At 44.3% G+C, this 26,135-nt stretch overlaps 3 protein-coding genes across 11 annotated transcripts in view; all 3 read right to left on the bottom strand.

Annotated features, from left to right (window-relative positions):
* Positions 1–7,209: 7,209 nt before the first annotated feature.
* Positions 7,210–13,118, bottom strand: LOC106575367 (uncharacterized). The gene is made up of 9 exons (XM_014151856.3): positions 13,032–13,118; positions 12,706–12,811; positions 11,708–12,553; positions 11,362–11,561; positions 10,810–11,086; positions 10,551–10,669; positions 10,327–10,374; positions 10,140–10,229; positions 7,210–9,985 (listed from the first exon to the last, which is right to left on the bottom strand). Exons 2-9 carry the CDS (start codon positions 12,772–12,774, stop codon positions 7,873–7,875), a joined length of 3,762 nt encoding a protein of 1,253 aa, XP_014007331.1. The 5' UTR covers positions 12,775–12,811; positions 13,032–13,118; the 3' UTR covers positions 7,210–7,872.
* Positions 13,119–13,334: 216 nt separating this feature from the next.
* LOC106575365 (sentrin-specific protease 2) lies at positions 13,335–19,927 on the bottom strand. 4 transcript variants are annotated; one of them, XM_014151854.3, is made up of 16 exons: positions 19,500–19,927; positions 19,028–19,089; positions 18,789–18,898; positions 18,567–18,636; positions 18,331–18,412; positions 18,035–18,215; positions 17,821–17,927; positions 17,640–17,725; positions 17,427–17,554; positions 17,205–17,327; positions 16,961–17,092; positions 16,610–16,816; positions 15,520–15,599; positions 15,306–15,390; positions 14,872–14,952; positions 13,335–14,781 (listed from the first exon to the last, which is right to left on the bottom strand). In XM_014151854.3, the coding sequence occupies exons 1-16, from the start codon at positions 19,649–19,651 to the stop codon at positions 14,719–14,721; spliced, it is 1,749 nt and encodes a 582-aa protein (XP_014007329.2). In that variant the 5' UTR covers positions 19,652–19,927; the 3' UTR covers positions 13,335–14,718. The 4 variants fall into 4 exon arrangements, 3 of the variants coding, with proteins under 3 accessions (XP_014007329.2, XP_014007327.2, XP_014007328.2); XM_014151852.3 differs by having other exon boundaries at positions 14,872–14,967; positions 19,500–19,924; XM_014151853.3 differs by having other exon boundaries at positions 14,872–14,967; positions 17,205–17,324; positions 19,500–19,924.
* A 4,049-nt stretch (positions 19,928–23,976) lies between these two features.
* LOC106575364 (pericentrin) overlaps positions 23,977–26,135 on the bottom strand; it is a 35,637-nt gene continuing 33,478 nt past the window's right edge. For 5 of the 6 annotated variants that reach the window (XM_082963474.1, XM_082963472.1, XM_082963473.1 and 2 more), the window contains 6 exons: positions 25,845–26,071; positions 25,667–25,749; positions 25,442–25,565; positions 25,152–25,285; positions 24,788–24,916; positions 23,977–24,495 (listed from right to left, as the gene is read on the bottom strand). In XM_082963474.1, coding sequence (XP_082819600.1) covers positions 24,452–24,495; positions 24,788–24,916; positions 25,152–25,285; positions 25,442–25,565; positions 25,667–25,749; positions 25,845–26,071 — 741 coding nt within the window. In that variant the 3' untranslated portion in view covers positions 23,977–24,451. The remainder of the gene's footprint in view (positions 24,496–24,787; positions 24,917–25,151; positions 25,286–25,441; positions 25,566–25,666; positions 25,750–25,844; positions 26,072–26,135) is intronic. The other variant, XM_082963477.1, reaches the window with a different exon arrangement.

The raw sequence follows: 26,135 nt of genomic DNA, 5'->3' as shown, positions 1-26,135 counted from the left end.
ATGATGTGGCTGCAGACAGAAGTAGAACAATGAATTCTGAAGTCTACAGAAATATTTTATCTGCTCAGATAAAACCAAATGCCTCCAAACTCATTGGACGGCACTTCATCATGCAACAAGACAATGACTCTAAATATAGTGTTAGAGCAACGAAGGGGTTTTTGATGGCCAAAAAATTGAAAATCCTTGACTGGCCGAGTCAATCACCAGATCTGAATCCAATTGAACATGCATTTTACATGCTGAAGAGGAGACTGAAGGCAATAAGTCCCCGAAACAAGCAGGAACTGAAGATGGCTGCAGTACAGGCTTGGCAGAGCATCACCAGGGAAGATACCCAGCGTCTGGTGATGTCGATGCATCGCAAACATCAAGCAGTCATTGCATGCAAAGGATATGCGACCAAATATTAACAATGATTACTTTATTCTACATTATGTTAAAACTGTCCAATGTTTTGATGCCCAAAAATGGGGGGGACTTTGTACAGAAGCTTCTATAATTTCTAAACGGCTCATCTGATATGTATGAAAATACCCTCAAATTAAAGCTGACAGTCTGCACTTCACCATCATTGTCATTGTATCCTTCCAAACTCAAAGTATTAGAGAACAGAACCAAAAAAATGGTCACTGTCCAATGAATTATGGTGCTCACTGTAGATACTTTTGTACCTTCACATGGTCCTTTGCTGTTGTTCTGGGATTGAGTTGCACTTTTCCCACCAAAGTACGTTCATCTCTAGGAGACAGAACGCGTCTCCTTCCTGAGCGGTATGACGGCTGCGTGGTCCCATGGTGTTTATACTTGCGTACTATCGTTTGTACAGATGAACGTGGTACCTTCAGGCGTTTGGAAATTGCTCCCAAGGATGAACCAGACTTGCGGGGGGCTACAATCTTTTTTCTGAGGCCTTGGCTGATTTCTTTTGATTTTCCCATGATGTCAAGCAATGAGGCACTGAGTTTGAAGGTAGGCCTTGAAATACATCCACAGGTACACCTCCAATTGACTCAAATTATGTCAATTAGCCTAACAGAAGCTTCTAAAGCCATGACATCATTTTCTGTACTTTTCCATGCCGTTTAAAGGCACAGTCAACTTAGTGTATGTAAAGTTCTGACCCACTGGAATTGTGATACAGTGAAGTATAAGTGAAATAATATGTCTGTAAACAATTGTTGGAAAAATGACTTGTGTCATGCACAAAGTAGATGTCCTAACCGACTTGCCAAAACTATAGTTTGTTAACAAGAAATTTGTGGAGTGGTTGAAAAACGAGTTTTAAATGACTCCAACCTAAGTGTATGTAAACTTCCTACTTCAACTGCACGTTCAATAAATCCAACATATGCACCACACAGAATGCTGAAAGGCAAACGCAGTGTTCCATTGAAAATGAATGTAATTCTGGTGTACCAAAACGCATGATTTCCTGTCACAACTTGTGGACTTATGTGCTGCTGTGCGGTTTGTTGCTGACATTACTTTGCTACCTGCCAACTTTACTTTTATTTTCCCATCCCCTCGCTCATTCTTTTTTCATTCAACTCTTTCACCCCAGACACTTTATCTGGACATGGTTCTACAGGACATCCACCAGCCGAAGCCAAGTAGTAACATTAACATTATGCCTTCTAATTGCAGTTACTGTACTCATAATAAACAGGAGAACGATCGCCTTTCAGCCGTGCTGAAAGCCAGCTTCAGATGCAATCGTTAGGCAAGGTTAATTTAAGTGTAGGAAAGGATGAAACAACTTGTGCCACCAATAAGTACAGATAGTAGTATAAATCCCCTCGCACAGTCTCCGCAGCCAGACAATTTTCTCATGGCCTCAGGAATGCTCAACCGGTGTCACCCATTCAGCCGACAGAAACCTTCAACCGGTTCTCAGCATTAAGCAACGAGTTGGAGTCCGAGCCTTCCCTGGTCTCTTCTCCACCCGTTACGGGGTCTGAGACGACCGAAGCCTCCCACCATTACCTCTGACTAATTGAAAACCTTAGTCATTGGCGACTCCATTACCCGCAGTATTAGACTTAAAAAGAATCATCCAGCGATCATACACTGTTTACCAGGGGGCAGGGCTACCGACGTTAAGGCTAATCTGAAGATGGTGCTGGCTAAGGCTAAAACTGGTGTTACGTACGCCTCTAGGAAGAGGGAACGCAACACCCTGCCACAACTTAACTCCCTGTGGAGCGAAAGAGGTATGGGACTGTAGGTGCGGGTAAGGATGACAAAGGCAGAGAATTTACCGTTCACTGGGAATTTATTTACTGTGTGAAGGAATTTGGGGAAAAGGGGCTGGACGGAACCAAAGCAAAGAAAGTAAAAGTTAGAGCCTCCCCCTTCCTACCTTACCTGCCTACCCACTACTTAACTCATCTTTTAGCACCACCTGGTGCACTAACCAAAATACAGGGGGTGGTCCACCCAGGTCTTACCTAGTGTGCATAGACATTAATACTACGGGTTATGTATGCCCAGGTCTTACCTAGTGTGCATAGACAGTCAATACTACGGGTTGTGTATGCCCGCAGGCCTCTCGCCTAAACACTCCCTAGGTGCCTTCCCCTTCCCCCCTGGGAACAAAACAAGAATAATACAAACAATTTCAATAATCAAAACAGTCCTTTGGACATAAACATACCGCCGCAGGACCGGCTACAAAATACTTCACCAAAAAATATATATATAATATCTGAGCAACAACTAACACAGAACATAACCATTAGCCCTCTTTAACAAAGGAACACTGGCTTTTCTAGCTGGAGAAGGAGTCTGTAATGGGATACAGCTGTATCCTCTAACGAGAGGGCGGGGTCAGTTCCAATTAGCAATGGGGCCGACCAATCAGCTGCTTGGGGGAATTTCAGGAAGCCATCCTGAAACACACACATACAAACAAAACCACAACACAGAAACTGGGGAACGTAACAACTGGCGAGTGTAGAGATATTGTTATCCACGTCGGCACTAACGACGTTAGGATGAAACAGTCAGAGGTCACCAAGCGCAACATAGCTTCAGCGTGTAAATCAGCTAGAAAGATGTGTTGGCATCGATTAATTGTCTCTGGCCCCCTCCCAGTCACGGGGAGTGATGAGCTCGACAGCAGAGTCTTACTACTCAATCGCTGGTTGAAAACTGTTTTCTACCCCTCCCAAAAGATATAATTTGTAGATAATTGGCCCTCTTTCTGGGACTCACACACAAACAGGACCAAGCCTGGCCTCCTGAGAAGTGACGGACTCCATCCTTGCTGGAGGGGTGCTCTCATCTTATCTACGAACATAGACAGGGCTCTAACTCCCATAGCTCCACAATGAGATAGGGTGCAGGCCAGGCAGCAGGCTGTTAGCCAGCCTGCCAGCTTAGTGGAGTCTGCCACTAGCACAGTCAGTGTAGTCAGCTCAGCTATCCCCATTGAGACCGTGTCTGTGCCTCGACCTAGGTTGGGCAAAACTAAACATTGCGGTGTTTGCCTTAGCAATCTCACTGGAATAAAGACCTCCTCCATTCCTGTCATAATAGAAAGAGATTGTGATATCACATCTCAAAATAGGGCTACATAATGTTCGATCACTCACTTCCAAGGCAGTTATAGTCAATGAACTAATCACTGATCATAATCTTAATGCGATTGGCCTGACTGAAACGTGACTTAAGCCTGATTAATTTACTGTGTTATTAAATGAGGCCTCTCCTCCTGGTAACACTAGTGACCATATCCCCCGCGCATCCCGCAAAGGCGGAGGTGTTGCTAACATTTACGATAGCAAATTTCAATTTACAAAAAAAATTACTGTGTTTTCATCTTTTGAGCTTCTAGTCATGAAATCTATGCAGACTACTCGATCACTTTTTATAGCTACTGTTTACAGGCCTCCTGGGCCGTATACCGCGTACCTCACTGAGTTCCCTGAATTCCTATCGGACCTTGCAGTCATGGCAGATAATATTCAAATATTTGGTAACTTTAATATTCACATGGAAAAGTCCACAGACCCACTCCAAAAGGCTTTCAGAGCCATCATCGACTCAGTGGGTTTTGTCCAACATGTCTCCGGACCTACTCACTGCCACAGTCATACTCTGGACCTAGTTTATCCCGTGAAATAAAAATTCTGGATCTTAATGTTTTTCCTCATAATCCTGGACTATCGGACCACCATTTTATTATGTTTGCAATCACAACAAATAATCTGCTCAGACCCCAACCAAGGATCATCAAAAGCCGTGCTATATATTCTCGGACAACCCAAAGATTCCTAGATGCCCTTCCAGACTCCCTCCACCTAACCACCTAGCTGAGGAACTCAATTTAACCTAGATGAGGCATTCTCAACTGGGGTACGCTTACTCTCAATGCTGTCGAGGGTATGCCAAATAAAAATGTGATTCACATTTTCAAACAGTACATTTATATTTTCCAACGGGGCTATACATTTGGGTGAGTTTTTTCTCTCTAGCCTGAGTAGCCTCGTTTCACTGCCAAAAATAAAATTAAACCATCTAGTGTTCAGCAAAATAACACAATGTCAAATACAGGTAGCCTAGTCAAATTATTAACATCCAATCACATTAACCGTTACTCTCTCACGGGAATTCCACTAACAGTCTGTATGTAGCCAAACATAGCTGCTGCTCGTGTTGGTATCTGTACTGATGGCGCAAAAGCCATGACAGGGAGACATAGTGGAGTGGTAACGCATGTGCAAGCAGTTGCTCCCGACGCCACTTTGGGTACACTGCAGCATCCACAGAGAGGCTCTTGCTGCCAAGGGAATGCCTGACAGCTTGAAAGACGTTTTGGACACTACAGTGAAAATGGTTAACTTTGTTAAAGCAAGCAAGGCCCCTGAACTCTTGTGTATTTTCTGCATTATGCAATGATATGGGCAGCGACCATGTAACACTTTTACATCATACAGAAGTGCGCTGGTTATCAAGGGGAGAAGTATTAACAGTTTTTTTTAAATTGAGAGACGAGCTTAAAGTTTTCACTTGTCTGACCACTTGCATGATGATGAGTTTCTCACACGACTGGCCTGTCTGGGTGATGTTTTTTCTCACCTGAATGATCTGAATGTAGGATTACAGGGACTCTCCGCAACTATATACAATGTGCTGGACAAAATTGAGGCTATGATTAAGAAGCTGGAGCTCTTCTCTGTCTGCATTAACAAGGACAACACACAGGTCTTTCCATCACTGTATGATTTTTTGTGTGCAAATGAACTCAAGCTTACGGACAATGTCAAATGTGATATAGCGAAGCACCTGAGTGAGTTGGGTGCGCAATTACGCAGGTATTTTCCCGAAACGGATGACAAACAACTGGATTCGTTATCCCTTTCATGCCCTGCCTCCAGTCCACTTACCGATATCTGAACAAAAGATTTCAAGGTTTTACTGCTAACCTACAAAGCATTACATGGGCTTGCTCCTACCTAGCTTTCCGATTTGGTCCTGCCGTACATACCTACATGTACGCTACGGTCACAAGACGCAGGCCTCCTAATTGTCCCTAGAATTTCTAAACAAACAGCTGGAGGCAGGGCTTTCTCCTATAGAGCTCCATTTTTATGGAATGGTCTGCCTATCCATGTGAGAGTCTCTGCTTGGCCGGTTCCCCTCTCTCCACTGTAATTCTCTGCCTCTAACCCTATTATGGGGGCTGAGTCACTGGTTTACTGGTGCGCTTGCATGCCGTCCCTACGAGGGGTGCGTCACTTGAACGGGTTGAGTCACTGACGTGATCTTCCTGTCTGGGTTGGCGCCACCCTCGGGTTCATGCCGTGGGGGAGATCTTCGTGAGCTATACTCGGCCTTGTCTCAGAATAGTAAGTTGGTGGTCTGTTGATATCCCTTCAGTGGTGTGGGGGCTGTGCCTTGGCAAAGTGGGTGGGGTTATATCCTGCCTGGTTGGCCCTGTCCGGGGGTATCGTCGGACAGGGCCACAGTGTCTCCCGACCCCTCCTGTCTCAGCCTCCAGTATTTATGCTGCAATAGCTAATGTGTCAGGGAGCTAGGGTCAGTCTGTTATATCTGGAGTATTTCTCCTGTCTTATCCGGTGTCCTGTGTGAATTTAAGTATGGTCCCTCTAATTCTCTCTGAGGTTCTGAGCCCTAGGACCATTCCTTAGGACTACCTGGCCTGATGACACCTTGCTGTCACCAGTCCACCTGGTCGTGCTGCTGCTCCAGTTTCAACTGTTCTGCCTGCGGCTATGGAAACCTGACCTGTTCACCGGATGTGCTACGTTGTCCCAGACCTGCTGTTTTCGACTCTCTCTCCCTCTCTCTCTACCGCACCTGCTGTCTCAAACTCTGAATTATCGGCTATGAAAAACCAACTGACATTTACTCCCGAGGTGCTGACCAGTTGCACCCTCTACAACCACTGTAATTATTATTTGACCCTACTGGTCATCTATGAACGTTTGAACATCTTGGCCATGTTCTGTTATAATCTCCACCCGGCACAGCCAGAAGAGGACTGGCCACCCCTCAGAGCCTGGTTCCTCTCTAGGTTTCTTCCTAAAAACAACTAGCGTTTCTAAAAGACAAAAAATAATAATAATAATAAAAAAATCTTGAGCGAGAGACTTGGATGCCCAAGTCTCCCGTTCCCATTCAGGTCAGGAATATATTCCCATGCATATATTATCAAACACTGAAACTCCTGTTGTAGCCGTCCTCTAAATAGTGATTGTTCTCTTTTGTTTCTCCTTTCTAGAGAGTTTTTCCTAGCCATGGTGCTTGCTGTTTGGGGTTTTAGGCTGGGTTTCTGTATAGCAATTTGTGACATTGGCCAATGTAAAAAGGGCTTTATAAATACATTGGACTGATTGATGATGCTGTAGGTGTGATCGAGGGTCTGAGTCAAATATTAGAAAAGGCTTTTACGCCTAAATCACACGTACAGCGTCATTGCCCAAAATGGTACGCAGCATCATCTGGACGTGTGCAACAAAAGTTCAACATTTACCTTCTGGATTTCAACTTTTGTTTTCCAACCTTACCCAATATACACTTCCCTGAAAAAACAAAGGTTGTCCCTACCCCTGATGGAGCCGTGGACTAGCTACAGGGATATGGACCAGATCACTGGTTCTAATCTTGTTGATGCCTGAATCTCACTGTGGTTGTTCTTCTAGTTTCAAATATGTTTTATTATGAAGCATTGGTATCCATGTATACAATTGCACTGTTTATTCTGCGAGCTTCATTTTTACATGAGACAACAGTAATATACACAAAATTATCACAAGTATTACCCACAGGATATTATTGCAAGAATGTATACATCAAAAACAGAATGAAAGGAAAAGCCTTGAGTCAAGATAAACGCTGTGGTTGTTTCCTAACAATTTATTTTCTAGCTTAAAGATTAGTGGGCAAATCTGTTTTGGTTTACAGTCTTTGCTTTTAGTCAAATAACATTTGTATGTGTAACGAAAACAAATACCCTGAAATTAGCATGGATACTAAGACTGCAGTAATTCCCTTAGTACAAAACACAAATTTTTATTACATTGTCAACAGCCACAGAAGTACAATCAGAACAACTAAATACAAAATGGGATAAGATTAACAAATACACTAAATCCACAGTGGACACAATGACAAAAACACAAAAGACTGTTGCTGGGATTATGTACATATCAAATGAACAAGGTGGAGAAGACAATTGCTAAGACAAAGGCCTGGTATGTACAATTACAGTAAAACGAATACAGAAGACAAGAGGCAGACTATTCCCCACCCCTTAGCTTAGGGTTATACCCTTTCACACATTTTTTTTCTTCCTGAGACGTCATGTTGTGAAGTTTGTTATAATGATAAGTAACATGCGTCTATCTATCCATCCTCTTCGGCAGATTGAACATCTAACGGAGCACATTTGGCTGCTACCTCAGCCAGACACTCCAGGCTTTTCCGGGTGTGACTACATATGTCTGCCGGTATCCTCCTGTTAACGACTATTCTGATCACTCGCGTGGATGGTTTGTTTGTGTCGCTTATTTCAGGTGTTGCAGCAGGTTCAGGGTCCTGGTTTGGGTCGTGTACTTGAGGCATTGAAACAGATTCTTTGTTTGCCCTCATCCTAGTGTCAACTATTCTTATTACCCGGGTCTGAAAGTCACTCATTTTGTACCTTTTAGCAAGTTCCATGTCTGTGCAGCTTGTTTTGGGCACGGAAGCGGTTTCCTTGTCTGTGTTGGTTGTTTGAATGTGTTCCTTTATCGTTTCCATTATCTGAGATGTTTGAGCAAGTTCTGCTTTTGTTTCGTTTGCTTGAGGCCTTTGAACGGATTCTTTGTCAGTCCTTTTTGCAGTTGAAGTAGTTTCCATGATGGTCCTGCCTAACTTACCAGGTTCCATGTCCGTGCAGCTTACTTGGGGCATTTGAACGAGTCCCTCCATTGACCTCCCACTCAGTCTTTGAGCAGGTTCAAAGTTTTCCGCACCTACTTGAACAGGTTCATTGTTCATCTCACGTATTTGGGGCATTTCAGCAGCACTACAGCTTTCCATCCTATTGACAATAATTTTTATCTCCCGGGTAAGAGCAGGTTCTCTGCCTGTTTTGCTTATTTTATGCATTGAAGGGGTTTCCTTGCTTGTGTTGCTTACTTGAGCAAGTTCTTTCTTTGGCCTGCCTCTTTTGCGCTTTGGAATTAATTCCATTTGATCTAGTTCTTCAGGTGTCTTTGCAGGTACTTTCTTTGTCTGATTTACTTTAGGCTTTCCAGTGAGTTTTTGGGGTTCAGCGGGTTCTTTATTTATTTCCCGTCCTTCGACACATTGCTGATTCATTTCACCAGCTTGACGCATTAGACCGGCTTCTGTGTGTAAGTCGGTTTCTTGAGATATTTCAATTGGTCCCTTCCTTGTCCTCCCTCTTTTAGATGTTACAGCAGGTGCCATGTGTGTGTCCATTTTCTGAAGCATTTTGGAGGATTCCTTGTTGGTTTTGGTTATTTTGGGCATTTGAGTTTGTTCCTGGTTTGTGCCGGATACTTGGGGGACTCGTCTGGGTCTCTTCCTTGATCTCATGCTACTGGGCATTAAAGTGGTGTCCGCATTTACCTCGCTTACCGGAATGGGTTCCATGCAAGTGTCGGTTAATTGTGGAATTTGAACGAATCCCTTCTTTGGCCTCCCATTCTTGGCCTGTACAACAGATTCTTTGTTTGTCTCAGCAAGTTTAATGTCTGTATTGGTTACTTGAATGGGTTTGTTTCGTGTGTCAGTTACCTGGGACGTTTGGACAGGTTTCTTCCTTGGACTTCTGAGCTTGTGAACAGGTTCCAAGGTTGTGTCGGTTATTTGTGGAGTGTGTTCTATGTTTGTTTTACTTACTTGAACAAGTTCCTTCCTTGGCCTGCCTCTTTCGGGCATTTTAATTTGTTCCATGTTTGTCTCGCTCATTAGAGACAATTGAGCAAGTTCCTTCCTTGGCCTGCCTCTTTTGGGCATTATAATTTGTTCCATGTTTGTCTCGCTCATTACAGACATTTGAGCAAGTTCCTTCCTTGGCCTGCCTCTTTTAGGAATCTTCATTTGTTCCATGTATGTCTCGCTCATTACAGACATTTGAGCAAGTTCCTTACTTGGCCTGCCTCTTTCGGGCATTTTAATTTGTTCCATGTTTGTTTCGCTCATTACAGACATTTGAGCAAGTTGTACATTTGTCTCACTTATATGAGCAGGTTTCTTGTTTGTATCGCTGAGTTGAACGGGTTCCATGTGTGTGTTGTCTACTTGAGACGTTTGAACGAGTTCCATGTTTACCTTACTTACTTGAGAAGTCTCCATGTCTGAGCGGTGCTCGCCAGTTGCGTTTACTACTGGAGGCGATTGAGCAGGTTTCTTTTTCGTCATCTTCCTTCTCTTGGGATTTAGAACAGGTTTTTTCTTTGCCTCCCTTTTGTCCTCACTGTTCTTCGTCCATCGACTCAATGTAGGTCTGTAAAGGCATGAGAGGGACAGGAAGACACTAGTAAGTTAAAGCCTTGAGATAAGAGCAAATGGTTGACGTGACAACCTATATACACAGGTCCTCAACCAAAATTCAGTTTGATTACTACAGCTCTGTAGAGGATCACTTCTCTAGAACTTACTTCTGGACTTTGTGGTAACCATGTTCTTTGATCAGATTCTGGTACTCCCGGGAGTCAGGCCTCTGAGTAGGGCCTTGGTGGTCGTCGCTCCTGCAGTGGACACAAGACGGAAAACGTCAGGGGGCACAAGGAGAGAGGGATCATCATCAAACACAAACGCACACACATCAAAAACACATACTCTCACCTGGAGCGAGATCTGGAGTCAGATCTGGAACTCCGATCGGACCAGGACCTGAGCGCACATAGATAAATAGATGAGAATCTCAAAATTAGCTCCAGTTAATCCCACCTTTCTGTGCGAGGTAGTTTTATGGACAGACTTTGTGGTTACCAAAAGAGTAGCTACGGACTGCTAATTTTGAGCAACTACACTACTAGGAACTACTCCCTCCAGGAAATGGTTCTTACCCATCTCTGGAGTGGGATTGGTCCGAGAACCAGTTCAGAGAGTGGGTCGGGGAGGAACTGGAATACTCTTCGGAACAACTCAGAGTCCGATTCTCATCTTCAGATCTACAAAAGGAGTCCTGCAGGGACCACAAATTAATTAGAACCACACCAGAACAAATCAAGGGGAAATTATTTTCAAAGCTCATTTAATACACAGACACCAAGAGACATACGAAGGTAAACAGATCACTTTTTCTCCCGAGGGAGTAAAACTTACCCCAGGCTCCTCCTCCACCCCCTCTGTCCGGTCCTGCTGAGGTGGATCAAAGCTGGTTGTCAGCCTCTCTGCGTGTCTCCTGGTGGAGGCAGCAGTGGGACACACCCCCAGGGCACTGAGGGCTTTGAACACGCTGAGAGGACAGCCCTGCTTCCAGAACTCGACCCCCAGAGAGGCCTGGATGAAGTTGCACTTCTGCATGGAGGTGTAGAGGACGATGGCCAAGATAAGCCCCACCCTCTGGCTGACTACATCACCTGCCTCTTCTGTCCTCGGGCTTCAAAAAGATATCAACGGAAAACATGTTATAACCAATTTATGCTTTCATGCACAAAGAGAGCAAGTCATTAATAATGAACAGCAGTCACATAATTCAACCTTTTTCTTTCATTTTCCAGGGTTGAGTTCAAGTACAAAACACAATTTTAAATGTACATTTTTTTTATAAAAGCCAGTTAACTGTTGTGACCCCCATACAATATAAATGCTTTGATCATCTGGAAAAGTGCCTACAATCAATGATTATTAATTGATTCTCTCTTCTTCTCTCACCGTTTCGTTTTCCTTGATCCCATCATAACCCGTGTCCTGATGGTGTTGGGTTTGGGGAACATGGCCCTAAGACATGCCAGGGTCATAGGGGCCTTTTCTTCCCCCCACGCTAGAACTGAGTCCCAGGAAAACACACTCACACTCGCCTCAGTCAGCGGCTGACGCAACGGCCCACGTTGGTCCTTCATCAATACCTTACTCTAGTAAATCAGACAGATGGACATATACATTTCTTTGCCAAACACATCTATCGTCAACAACGACACACTCACACCTGATGAGCCATAAACTGCAGGTAGCCTATAACCAAATACATTCTTTAAATGAATTATGTTAAAACAATTACCTCCTGGGCGATGACCTCGGCGAGGAAAAGGGTCATGGCTTCTCTAGCTTTGGTCTTCATCAGGGACCTGAAGGCCTTCAGGTGCTGGTGGCTGTGCATGTAATACAGGGCCTTGGCATGAGGGCCAAACCCATAGCTCTGCTTCGTCTTGGAGAAAGGGAGCTTCTTCTTGGGGCTTATACCTTTTTTAACGGGGAAAGGAGACGGGAGTGTGGAGTGTGTTGTAGAGTGGGGTGCCTGCGGATGTCTTTTTGTTGTCCGCTCTCCAAAGGAGAACAGGGAACTGATCTGATTTGAAGTTTGACTTGATAATGTTGAGGAATTGACTTGCTTTGATGGCGTTGAAGAGTGTGTGGTTGGGGCTATGGGCGTCGGAGGTCGTCTGATGGTCGTTGAATGGGATTCTGGGGAACGAGAAGTCATGGTGGTCCATTTCTCCCCGTCCCACTGACGAACTGGCCTCCGTTTGTTTTTTTTAAAAGCAATGCACTCTTCTTCTATGGATAAAGAGGATGGGTTGGTTATAATTGGAGTTTGATTGGATAATGTTGTGGATGAGCTTGGTATTTCGGCACGGGGCTTTCGAGGTCTGCCAACTTTTGGTGGCAAATCTGACCAAGTCCAAAGCTTCCCATCCTGCTTGGTTTTCCTTCTGAGCACACCAAGACAGACCCAGCAGAGGAAGGAGTCATCATCAGGAGTGATGTCAAAGACTAGCTGGAAGGTCTTGGGGCTGGTCAGCGTGGTGACTTTCCTCCTGTTGTAACCCTTGGGCCCCCTCACAAACCTCACCCCACAAATGCAACACGTCTCTGACTGAGACATTGTGGTGGAAATGTCAGAGCGCTTCAAAAGGGGACAAAAAAAGGAGCTGATGGTTGTTAATCGAAGACTGATAACCTATTAATAAAACTCACATTGCAATTGTTAAACATACAATTCTCCTGTGGGGGAGCAGATAAAATGTATGTATGGTTTGAGAAACAAAGCAGACTCACAGCGGATCCTTCCAGTGGGACGCTACCATCCAGAAAAAGCCCCGGTGTAAGTATTTCTCTCACATTCATCGACCGTGATTTTCAAAAACATTAAGCGCGGAACGCCCTGGTTAAAAAGACACCTTCCATTGGCTAATTGATGAAAATATCGTAAAGGTATAAATATGATAACATTTTCACTTCCCGCCAGCTACATGCGAAATATTGCAAACAAACTACAGTACCACAGAAGAACGAATTTGCACTAGCGATCACACAAATACTGTAATGTAAAAGGACGGCATTTTATAAGGTATATCAAACATAGATTAAGGCAAATACATTACATTTCAAACTACTTTAGGTAGGATAACTCTTGAAAGTAATATAGCGTGGAAGTCGGTGTGTTTCGATGGTCCGTTTTTGTGCAGTCCCGCATGCGCGGGGCTTCTCCTTCCTACCAAAAAAAATGGTTGACTAGACGCCCAGTCACAATACTGCCACCTGTAGGTTTGGAGTATAATGAAACATAGCTCGTATACATCTTCCATAAACAAAAGATATACACACACACCGCCCCCCGAAGACATTACATGCCATTCACACTCATAATTGACATTTGACAGTGATTAGTCAATAACACAAGCTGATCCATTTCTTTCCTTCTGACCTTTATTATATACAAAAATATGACTGAGGTTGTCAGCAAGGCTCTATGCACACGAATAATTGCAGCAGAAATACACGCAATGTAATACGCAGTGCAATGATCCGTGCATAAGCGGTACTAGCCTGGTCCCAGGTCTGTACGCGCTTTAGCCAACTCAGCTTCCTTTGCCGTCCCATACATGTCAGCTACAGGTTTACCATCACACTGAACACTACAGGAGTGTAAGATAAAGCACATACAGCTTTATGGACAGGGGCCTATTGGAAATGGAACCCTGTATAGTGCACCACCTTTAGTCATAGGGAGCAATTTCAGAGGCAGACCCAAGCTAAAGCAGTACAGACTCATTAGAAATTATTCTCTACATGCCTTCAACAAAAACACTGATACAATCCAATAGAACCACTATAAAGTTCATGGCAAAAAAAAACATCTACACAGATGCTGTTACTGCTGAATGAAATGATATACATGCCATAAAAGAAAAGCCTTCCGCATCAAATAAATAAACTATTGTTACACATTTAGGATTTAAATGATTTGTCCATATCTGTTAGTGGTGGTGAGGGATTAAGATGGTGTCTTGCTCTGCTTGAGATGGCACACCTCACTCACCGGTCTCTCTTCCAGTCCAGCCAAAATGAAAGCAGCTACGCACACAAACATTTCAGTCAGCAAAATATCTATTTACATAAATATAGTACACACACACACACACATGCAGCCTTCTTATGTCTGCCTTCTCCTCCTCAATGACGATTCAACCATAAATTAAGACATTCAATAACACTCATAACATATGCCTCAGTTGTCACTCCACTTTCTACTAGTCATAAAAATAAAGTACCTAATATAGACATTATATATAAATATACACACAACATTAACAAACACTCTGGTTTCACACAGAAAGCTTGTTTTAAATTTAAGTTCGCATCTACAACAGCAGGGATTTTCAAGTGTCTGATTCCCCATTTAGTGTTTTCTATAAGTATGACAGAGACACTCTCTGGAGTCCAAGGCACTTCAGGCTGTATCTGAACACACAATCAATTCCAAACCATTATTTTGTAACCTCTATGTCTTCACTACAAGGACTGCACTTCTACCCACTGATAGAGGGTAAGAGGTCATTCTGTGGTCCATAGCTTTGGTCCTTTAAGTCCTTTTTTTAAGTGTTATTATTTATTGCTTTTGTGCTTAGCTGTTCGCTGTAGTTGTCCTTCCTGTTGTAGTTTGGAGGCTGTGTAGTAGTCATTTCAGTTGTCGTTGTTTGTTATCATTTCTGTTGTCGTTGTTTGTTATCATTTCTGTTGTAATGGTTGTTTTGCAGCTATAATTTATTTTTATGTAGTTGTGTAGTCCTACAGAAGCCTCTGGTTGAGAATCTCCCAGATCATCAGTTTCCTGAACAGGGGCATGTGGCACTGAGGAGAGTGAGAGACAGTGTGTGAGTGAAAAAGAGATTGTACGAGTGTACACCGAGTGAGTATGATAGCCTGCGACTGCCTATGTACCTGTCGGAAGGTGAGAGGCCACCCCTGGGCGATGTAGTCAGCATATTTACAGGCAAACACTCCACAGTCACTGCCATTCTTCTGCTGAGGGATCTCCTACACACACACACACACACACACACACACACACACACACACACACACACACACACACACACACACACACACACACACACACACACACACACACACACACACACACACACACACACACCCACACACACACACACACACACACACACACACACACACACACACACACACACACACACACACACACACACACACACACACACACGAAGGATCCTGGTGAAAAGCAAATCACTAGAGAACGGATGCTATTTCTGACAGCCCTAGACGCACTCTGTATACATTCAAGACAAAATAAGAACAACAAAGATGATTAGATATGTATTTCTGTCTGGGTAATTTACACTGGCCCTCAAGCTGCCCACTGTCCACTTGCACTCGTCCAGATCCTGGTCCTTCCTGGCCTTGTGCTCCTCTCTTAGGTACAGCCTGAATAGGGTTGGACGAACCAAATACATGTAACAGGATTACAGAATGAAATGACAAAAAAAGATGGGCATCAGATTACAGGTACTTTTGTCAAACCAAATGATTACTGGAAGGGGACTGAGGACTCACAGTAAGAGGCTGCAGATGTCGTCATGTCTCTGTCCCATAGAGTCATAGGACCTCACGGTCCTGGAGTTAAAGTTTATCACCTAGAGGGGGAAAGGGAAATAAACAAAGTCCACAGGTATCTACAAATGACCACAGAGAAGGACCAGTGGACTTTCTAAAGCAGTGGTCACCAACCTTTTTTGAATCACGATCACTTTGAGTCAAAATGCAAGCCAAGATCTACCGCTCAGATATATTTATTTTTAACATGACTTAAAAAAAATGTAAGCCTATGCAACATTAACCAATTAAAAACAATTATGTACCAATGAGGGTTGTGCTATAGTAGGCTATAGGCCCAACACACCATCACTGCATATTGGCTATGCTTGAATTGCTCTGCCAATGTTCTTCAGACATTTCAAACGTTTGTTTCAAAACAAGCGGATCTACTCACGACCGGTCATGCTGTAAACACAGTCCAGTTCAAAGTGAATGGCACAGATCCATATATGGCAATGGTCCATTTGCAAATAGGCCTGCTGCATTGCTGATTGGTTATGCCGCACCAGTCTGTGTAGAGTATGGGCTGAGTCGTGCGTGTCAATGCAATAGAATCCTACTATGACGCGTTCTGCCTACAACAAAATCACTTGCATAGTTAGTTTAGCATAGTAATAAGTCTTACATAGTTCATTGTGTGTTTCGGTGTGTTGCATTGAAAGTGGCTAGTATAGCATTGATTCAATCACAATTCCCACAGTAAAGGGAAACGTTGATAGTGTAAACTCTAGAAAGTTGAGTGAAGTTCAATCTCGTGCTTCTCTGCGCTGGCTGATATTTCAGCGTGCAGCTTAGAGGGAACATTGCCTATAGGGGTGCACTTGATTTGCTCTATGGGCCTACCCGGTAAGCAGAGATCTACATTCAAACACATTAAATGGTTCAAAATGTGAACACAGCCTTGCCAGCACTAGGGCTGCCGAATCAAGAGAGAAATGTTTGGTGATCGACTAGGAATGCCTTGGTGATCGACCAGTCGGCAGTGATCGACCGGTTGGTGACCACTGTTCTAAAGTGAATGAAGCCCCGTCAATCTGGGGAGATTTACAGCCAGTGACCAGTGGACTCCCAGGTGCAGCGGAACGAGGATGATGTCATACTGGAAGAGGTCCACAGCTTTGGTCCATCGCTTCACGGCGGCGTGCCCCCCTCCATGTAGTTTGGGGAAGAAGAAAGTACTGAAGGAGTAGACCTTCAGCCCTTGCCCTGCACTACTGCTACGAGTCATCACTAGGGACAGGTAGAAGTTAATCACCTGAGACACAGAGGGAGAGTTTTTTTGTTAGACTCACACACAGGCGTACATCTATCCTTCTCTCTCTCATGCAGGCACACACACACACACTCACTAACGCAAACACCAACAACCTCAAACTTAACAGCCAACAACCATACACACCTCATCATTGAGCCAGCTCCCTTCCTGTAGGGAAGCCAGGTCTCTCTGTGTGATGCATAGCTTGAAGGCTGAGCTCAGGACCAGGTTAGGATCCCTCTGAGACAGGGCACGACTCACCTCCACAGCCATCTCCTACACACACACAGTTTGAAATAAACAGAATGAAGACAGACCCATAGAATACCTACACTCATATGTCAACACACTATACAGACATACAGTTACAGAGAAAAAGAACACTCACCTTGCTGAACCTGGGGAGCTCCTCAGTGCTGTTGAGTGTGTCAGTGTGTGTTGGCGTCTCTCTGTCCACCAGGTTGAGTCTTGCTGCTACCTCTGCAGAGAGATCCAGCTCTGGCTGCTTCTGCTGGAGGGAGAGAGACTTTATAACAACCTTATAATGCTTCATAGCAGCCTTATGACTCTTCCTAGCACCCTTACTACAGTTCATAAGTGTGTCTCCTACCGTTGCATTGCTGGCAGGTTGTGTGTCCACAGCTGCGCTGAGAGGCTTACTGAGACACAACTCTCCTCTCATGTCTCTGGTTTGTTTGGCTGAGGATGTATCTCTCCACATATACACACTGGGGTTGGCTGCAGATAGGAGAATACATTAGCCTAGGACAACAGCTTCCAATACATGAGAAGGGGGGTGAGAGAAGCTGTGATAGTAGTCTACCTCTGAGGGGTCCTGTCTTTGGGGTCACAGACTCAAAGGTTCTTCCCAAAATGCCCATTCTATGTCCATCCTGTGTAAATGTTTCCCTGTGAGGAAGCGAAGAAAACATAGGTTTGTAAAAGCTAGCTAACGGAACCACTGGAATGAAAACTATAATCTCACACTCTCCATCACCACTCACCCCTGGGGTTTGGTGCGGGTGAAGGGCAGCGGTTGGCTCTTGCTGTATTTATCTGACACCATCTCCAGTAGCCGTCTGTAGTGTTCCTTATCACTCTCCTTCAGAGCCTGGAAACAGAACACCTGACTACTACTGACATACCTGGCGTGGCATTTAATAAAAACCAGGATCAATCAGAGGGTTGATTTTAATTTCAAACTCATTTTTAACTCACCTCCTCCACTGTCAAGCACTGTCTGTGGGAGCGGTTAGGGGTGGGCAAGTCTGAGCTGGGGGGTCCTGTCCCAACCCCCACTCCCTGGGTAGGCCGACTGGGAAGGAGCTGGAGGGAGCATCTCTGGGGCTTGTCTCCATCTCTCCCTCTGTCTGGGTTCCCTGGACCCAGCACTAAGCCACTGAAAACAAGACCGAGAACACAACGCTTACAGGTGGAACATCCCACATATGTAGAACCTTTGTATTAATTAAAGCCCCAGAACTGAAAGTATGCAGTAGACAGAAGAGACCTACGTGTGTTTCCTCAGAGGGGTAGAGGCTCCCTGGAGGAGGCCCAGCCCCCCTCTCTCCCTCTGTCCTCCTACCATTGGTTTCTCTGGAGACACAGAAAGAGGGATAAACAAGTTGAAGCAACCACTTGACCTGTCCCCTCTGCTGTTACACATATATCATATACCATGATGTTGTAATGTACAACACAGCTGTCCTCCTTCCTTATCGATCAAACAATCAGAGCCCTCGTTACTCACCCATCTTCCAATCAGAGCTGCTCATCCATGAGGTGTGGAGTTCATCTATTCCCATCAGGCCCACGGGGCCCTACATAATAAGAGTGATTTAGGACATAGTAAGATGTGAATATTGTGCAGCTATTGCACAAACATTTTAATGTATGTGTCTTTCAGTCAGAGCAGTGGTTTATGAGTGTGTTGCGTACGGTACTAGAATGCATCACTTGTACACATTCATACCTGGCTTGCTGTGTACCTTCTGTGTTCCTCACTGGCAGGAGACAGTGGGTTCCTCAGTCTCAGCAGCCCAGCCACCCCTGCTACAGTCTTCTTCACAAAACTAATTATGTCTATGACAATGAGAAAGAGTACAGTACACATGTAGTCAGTTCAAAGCTGACTAGCTAGCTAACGTTAGTTACAACGACAATTAATTATAAAAACAGTGGCTAAAAGTTATTGGTAGTAAGTTACCACACCTTTTCTCCGTCTCTTGGTCGCCACTGGTTCACTCTGGCTAATATTTTCTGAAACATGAACGCTGTAACAGAATGTAAACACGTTCAGTCAACAACAATGAACATTAACTACCTATCAGTAACTATCCAGGTAGTAACGTTACATGTTAGCTACAGTTCGTTTGTTACATTTATTCATTTTTACAGTATCTTGCTATTTGGTACGTTAGGAAATAGTTAGCTAATGTCTGGTAAGTGGCGCGAGGAAAAAGTTAGCTCTCCTTGTTATTTTTAACACCAACTGAAATGAATGACAATTGTTGCTAATAATTAGCTAGCTAGTTAACTAGGTTACCGAGCTAGGGGTAATAAGTTAGCTGTTAGCTAGTTGACAGGCTAGCGTTTGCCAGCTAACTTACTAACGCGTTACATAAACAGCTACACAGAGCACATTAGCACCAAATAGTGTGCTAGCACCAAGCCAGTCACCGACCTCTGGTAGTTCCTTTTGGTTGGCCTGGCGTTGCTATCCTGCCGTTGTGAGTCTATCTCCCCGCCAACGTTCAAACCAGGCCAACCGGAATGTTTTTGCCCGGTTATAGGCTCGAAGAGCGACGATAGTCCGTCAACTACCCATTCGTACATCACAGACAGATACGAGAGAATGGAAACTTCCTCGTACGGTCGGGCCAGGACTATCCGCGGTTTAAATTACAAGCTCAGTGGGCACGAATGTTCTACCTGCGCCAAATCACCATTCACGTTCTTCAATCTAGCACAGTTAGCCTAGCATTTAGCTTCGTGTTGAAATGAGTGACGTGAATGTACACAAACGTGAAGACCCTCAACCGTACGGGGAAAACGTCAGAGACTTCCTCGTACGGTCTACTTGGATATGCTAATCTTATTCCGCGTTCTCGTACTAGTTGCCACTAGGAAACTCGGAAATGTATGACTTGCTAGCTGGTTGACATCGGCACTTGTATAAATACAACCAGTTAGCGAACATTTCGGAGTATCTTGGGGTTCCGACTGGTATTTGAACGCGGCATTAGACTGGATACTGTGGCCTGTAAAAACATATTGGCCCGTTTTTCGCGGCCTGCTAGGGCTCCGTTTTGCATATTATGGGTGTTGTGTGATGATGTTTTCGTTGGATTGTCAAACAAATCACTTCAAAAAGTAGGCTACCTGCGCAGTTCGAGCCACTATAATAATTTATTTTGCTGACACTCTATACTGAACCGTAAAGCCTACTGGCTAGTTTCACCCCTAATTTACACAAATGTATGTTTATCATTTCCGACATTTGGTAGGACATATTATAATTTCCAACATTTGGTGTGGCCGTTTGTCAACTATAGTTATACATGCAGCGTCTCTTCTGTCATAACTTGTTGCCCGAGAAGACTAAATACAGTAGTGATCGCCAGACTAATGTCTTAAATCGATAGGATGAATGCATTAATCTAGTTAACACCGTTAAAGTACTACTGTAACCAAGCGCTGCTTTCCCGACTAAAGAAGGGACCCGGAGACCCACAAATACATGTGTGTTTGATTTTGGTGACACAGCGACTCCTCAGGCAGAGTCAACCCTGTGAAACCTGCAGACAAGTCAGACATGGATGTGAGATAGATTCTACTCAAGGGGAATAGTACCTAAAGCACTCGAAGCAGTGTCGGAAGTGACACTGGGTACTCAAGCTAAATTCTCCCCAGGAATGTTTGAGACGGGCCCGAACAACAAATGGATTAACACCATTTATAATATGGTTCCTCCTCTCGGATTCAAGTTCTGGATAGAATTAACGCATACAGATGATGCTAACTTTGGATATAAATTAGTCTATACATTGTATGTACAATTTAAGAAGCCTATTGGTTGGACCTCAACTAATTAACGATTGTTGCCTAGATCGGCTTGCATGTCGTGTGGCGCTTTGTATGCCGCGGCCGGGGATCGAAATATGGTTGCTCGGCACCTGGGGGCCTCGGGCGCGCATCCGAATTTCTCAACCCGGCCTGGCATGCGCGCCAATTGTATCTTCGGTCGTTTCAAGAGGACAGAGCACTATTTTCGGCTTGTAGCCGAAGTGGTCTGGTTTCGTGTAGGGACCCGGAGAGAACGCAATAGCAAACCAAAAAAGTGGGGAATGGTTGGTCCTGTACAAAGTCTCCAAATGGCATCAGTTTGACCGGGTTTAAGGAAATTAAAAGCTGCTGAAACACGTTTCTGAGAAGACTTCAGTTCGTTTTGGAAGTATATTTGATGTCGTTGAAACACTGTCTGCTAGCAAAACAGTGTCGAAGATAACACATTTGCATTTTCTCAAGAGATGGTGAAAGAAAGAAATCATACACTGAACAAAAATATAAACTCAACATGGAACAATTTCAAAGGTTTTACCGAGTTACAGTTCATATAAGGAAATCAGTCAATTGAAATACATTCATTAGGCCCTCATCTATGGATTTCACGTCTGGGAATACAGATATTCATCTGTTGGTCACGGATACCTTAAAAAACGGTAGGGGAGGGGATCAGAAAACCAGTCAGTGTCAGGTGCGACCACCATTTGCCTCATGCAACTCTTCTTCACATAGAGTTGATCACGCTGTTGATTATGGCATGTGGAATGTTGTCCCACTGCTCTTCAATGGCATTGCAAGTTTCTGGATATTGGCGGGAACTAGAACACGCTGTTGTACACGTCGATCCATAGCATTCCAAACATGCTCAATGGGTGACATGTCTAGTGAGTATGCAGGCCATGGAAGAACTAGGATATTTTCCAGGAATTGTGTACAGATCCTTGCGGCATGGGCCTGTGCATTATCATGCTGAAACGTTGGGATTGCGGCAGATGAATGGCACAACAACGGGCCATTCAAATTGACAACATAAAATGCAATTGTGTTCATTGTCTGTAGCTTATGTCTGCCCATACCATTACCCCACTCTGTTCACAATGTTGACATCACCAAACTGCTCGCCCACACAACACCATACACTCTGTCTGCCATCTGCCCGGTACAGTTGAAACCGGGATTCATGTGTGAATAGCCTACTTCTCCAGCGTGGCAGTGGCCTTTGATGGTGAGTATTTGCACACTGAAATCGGGTACAACGCTGAACTGCAGTCAGTTCAAGACCCTGGTGAGGAGGACGAGTACACAGATGAGCTTCCCTTAGACGGTCTCTAACAGTTTGTGCAGAAATTGTTTGGTAGTGCAAACCCAGTTTCATCAGCTGTCTGGGTGGCTGATCTCAGACAATCCCGCAGGTGAAGAAGCCTGATGTGGGGGTCCTGGGCTGGCGTGGTTACACGTGGTCTGCGGTTGTGAGGCCGGTTGGACGCACTGCCAAATTCTAAAAAATAATGTTGGAGGCTTATGGTAGAGAAATTAATATTCAGTTCTCTGGCAACAGCGCTGGTGGACATTCCTGCAGTGAGCATGCCAACTGCACGCTCCATCAAAACTTGAGACGTTGTGGAATTTTGTGACAAAACTGCTAATTTTAGAGTGGCCTTTTGACGTAAGCACAAGGTGCACCTACCTGTGTAATGATCATGCTGTTTAATCAGCTTCCTGATATGCCACCCCTGTCAAGTGGATGGATTATCTTGGCAAAGGAGAAATGCTCACTCACAGGGATATAAACAAATGTGTGCACAAAATTCAGGAAAAATACACTTTGTGTGTGTATGGAACATTTCTGGGATTTTTTTTATTTCAGCTCATGAAACATGGGACCAACCCTTACATGTGGCGTTTATATTTTAGTTCAGTATAGTTATTTTCTGTTCCCGAGGCAAATGTAAGATTTGTTCTATAATTTTACTGCAAGACATGCATAATTCTGCAGGAGTTCATATATTACGGTACGTGAGAGGTTATATTCCAGTGTTTAATTGCTGTTTTGTAGTTACTTCGCCACCATGGCCTATTTATTGCCTTAACTCCCTTATCTTACCTCATTTGCACTCACTGTATATCGACTTTTTTTCTTTTTTCTATTGTATCATTGACTGTATGTTTTGTTTATTCCATGTGTAACTCTGTGTTGTTGTATGTCGAATTGCTATGCGAATTGCTATCTTGGCCAGGTCGCAGTTGCAAATGAGAAATTGCTCTTAACTTGCCTACCTGGTTAAATAAAGGTGAAATAAAATAAAAAAATATGCACAGTCAGTGTCCAGATTTCAGTTACTATTCTATTTAACCCATATTCATTTAAATTAGGACGTTTCTGCTTAGTCATGCATACAGGGTTACTCGTGAGAGGGATATCAAAAGGTGTATGTAAACAGTTTATAGGAATAAGACCTTAAACGGGATATGAGCTACTATCGAGAAAAGTGTGCGCATGTAAACGTGGTCATTAGTTAGTCGTGTGGAACTGGTAGTCAGCTGGCACCTCCTACCTTGTATGCCCGAATGATTACATCATTTAATGGGCATCTCAGGGATTTAAAGCCCCAGATGAACCAGCTGAAATTGTTGCTGATATAACACATTCTAATATAGTATAGAAATGGTTTCATTTATAATTACCAGAGAACCAGTACATGGCATATCAGTGATTTGACCCCTATGTGAACTGTCATGATCTGTAGTGTAACTGAAGACATAACTACCAAAGACTGTGGTTTCCCCCTTCTGTAAAACTGTTGTCAAATGACACTGGACTGGAATGAACGGTCTAAAAGAACTAGCCTACTTAGTTACTATTTTCCTTGCCGGTCACATTTTGAGATGGTAAATACATGTGCTCTAAAGCGCCCCAGAACTAATCACCTGTGTTAATGAATGATAAACACAGTCAAATGTAGGGGTGTTTGTACCACCATCAGTTTTTGACCAACCCATAATCTAACAATACTCTAAGTATTGATGTAAGTCTGTATGTCTGACCCCGCCTATGTTCGGCCCTGCCTTAAAAAGATACACACCCAATGCGCAAGGCAGGTAATCACACAATTAAAATATTTATTTTGTAGAAATGGTGATCGATAAAAAAACAAATCATTGACAAAACATGTCCACCAGCTTTGATCTATAGCTCAGAATTCCAGTGTGAAACTTTACACATTTATCCACGTGAAACTTTAACAAATATTAATAACCAAGAACATATATACAGAATCAGATACAAACTTGTATAAAACTCAGGTAGAAAAATAGCGATCTAATACTTTCAAAAACACATGCATTCGTGTGAGAAGACCTCTTAGGGAGTTACTCGGAGGTCAACAGAAATATCTGTAGAAAACAAAATAATTGTAAAAAAATAATTTCATGTCTTAAATGCTAACTTTCTAAATCAGATATTAGACAAATACATTCCATTGTATATTTGAACACAAAGACGGATCATAAGGATGTTGGATTGAAAGGAGGCATTCATACATTGCTTCATTCCTTCCTTCCTTCCTTCCTTCAGCGGTCAGACTTCTTGTGGTAGGAGAGAAGAGATGGAGAGTCTGGAGGAGAGAGAAAATGTGTCAGAACCAGATATAAGGGCAACACACAATCTCTCCCTCTCTCTCACACACAAACATATGAACTCCCCGGTGTACAGAAGAAAACTATTCAATGGACTATTGTCCATTTTAGAATGGCTATGTAGTGACTACCCACATGTCCCTGCTTACACCAGAATGTACCCTACCCTGAGACGTGCATCCTGGTACTTGAAGTTTGTTCAGTACAGTGAGGGTGATGTGGGGAGATTAACGAAGCAGTGTATTCTGGTACTTGTAGTTAAGTCCTCACCTGGGCCGTACCGGTAGATGGGGGACAGACAGCTGAGGTACAGCCATGTCCTGTTCTTTTGCAGCCACTGGTGCCGATAGCCAATCATATCTGGGGAACTTGGAGGCGGGGCTAAGTAAGCCCTGCTAACTGGGTCAGGAGATGGGATTGGAGGTTGTGAGATTGATTGATCAGTTTGTCAGAGGGGAAGTTTGTCCATGGTAACAATGCCGTCCCCTAACCCAGGGGATTGTGGGTAGTGGACTTGCCATGGTACGATGCCATCAAGCTAAAGCCCCTTTTTCTCTCTGTCACCTCTGATCTTCCCCATCTCATTCAGTGAGTGTGTGCTCAACCAGTAAGTGCAACCAGTGTGTGTTTGTACCTGGACGTGCAGCCCCCAGGCGTTGCTGTACGTTCTCCAGGTGGTGGATGTAGTCTGTCAGAGACCACTCGGCATCCTGGGACAGAACACTGGACGAAGCAAGCTCAGAGGACAGGACCGGGTTGGAATAAACTCTAGGGGGATAAGAGAGGAGAGAATAAGAGGGGGGGGAGAATAAGATGGGGGAGAAGACAAGCGGAAGACAGAAAAGGAAAGAAATTAAATCTCAAGGTAAGTCGTTAGAGATTTCCCCTCGCGTGAATGGATGTTTACTATGGAAGGAGCCGTACCGGCTGAAGGGTGATTTCATTGGTGAGACCAAACCCTTACGGGTGGGGCTGCTGTCTCTAGTAGGTGGAGAGGAGTTGTGATTGGCCAGTGGCTGCTGCTGCCTCAAAACCTCAGTCCTGGAAGCTGAGAGAGAAATGGAAAGGTTACACACTGAACTGGCGATGTACCTTGCCTGTGTGACGTTGGTAATCCTATCTTCATCGCTCTGGATGTCTCTCACGCACCTGTGCTGTGTCCGTTGACAGTGACAGTTGTTGTAACTCCTCTCCTGACGACTCTCTGCCACTTCCTGGTCAGGAACTTCAGTCTGCAGAAGGACAGGGAAGGGTTAACATGCATAACACAATGACCCATAGCTCTATATAACACCCACCCACACGACCAACCCAACACCGGACTCACCGTGAGATGGCGATGACAGCTCGTACTGCAGCTCTGAAGCGCGAGAGGGGAGAGTGTGTGTGGGCGTGGGGGGGCGAGGGGTGCGCCCCCAACCGGGCGATAAGACAGAGAGTTGCCTGTTCACAGTCCTGAAAGCCCCCCAGCAGCAGCAGGAGGTAGCGCTTCTGGTAGACCAGAGACTTCCTAAAGCTCTCAGCCCGTAGATAGCGCTGATACAGTCGCTGGAACTAGAGGAGGGACAGAGACACAAACACAGGTTTAAAGGGACATCACACCAGACGATCCATGGGG

This window comes from Salmo salar, chromosome 17, assembly GCF_965601325.2.
Source record: "Salmo salar chromosome 17, fSalSal1, whole genome shotgun sequence".
Lineage (NCBI taxonomy): Eukaryota > Metazoa > Chordata > Actinopteri > Salmoniformes > Salmonidae > Salmo > Salmo salar.
This window is presented reverse-complemented; position numbering and strand designations above follow the sequence as displayed.

What these genes read in the sequence shown, in the direction of transcription:
- LOC106575367 (XM_014151856.3), bottom strand. Translation starts at nt 12,774, where the DNA reads ATGAATGTGAGAGAAATACTTACACCGGGGCTTTTTCTGGATGGTAGC. An exon ending in TCCCACTGGAAGGATCCGCT is followed by an intron (nt 12,554 to 12,705) that starts GTGAGTCTGCTT and finishes CCCCTTTTGAAG; the next exon opens with CGCTCTGACATTTCCACCAC. An exon ending in GACTCCAGATCTCGCTCCAG is followed by an intron (nt 10,230 to 10,326) that starts GTGAGAGTATGT and finishes TGTCCACTGCAG; the next exon opens with GAGCGACGACCACCAAGGCC.
- LOC106575365 (XM_014151852.3), bottom strand. Translation starts at nt 19,651, where the DNA reads ATGTACGAATGGGTAGTTGACGGACTATCGTCGCTCTTCGAGCCTATA. An exon ending in GAAGGTACACAGCAAGCCAG is followed by an intron (nt 18,637 to 18,788) that starts GTATGAATGTGT and finishes CTTATTATGTAG; the next exon opens with GGCCCCGTGGGCCTGATGGG. An exon ending in ACCCGCACCAAACCCCAGGG is followed by an intron (nt 17,726 to 17,820) that starts GTGAGTGGTGAT and finishes GCTTCCTCACAG; the next exon opens with GGAAACATTTACACAGGATG.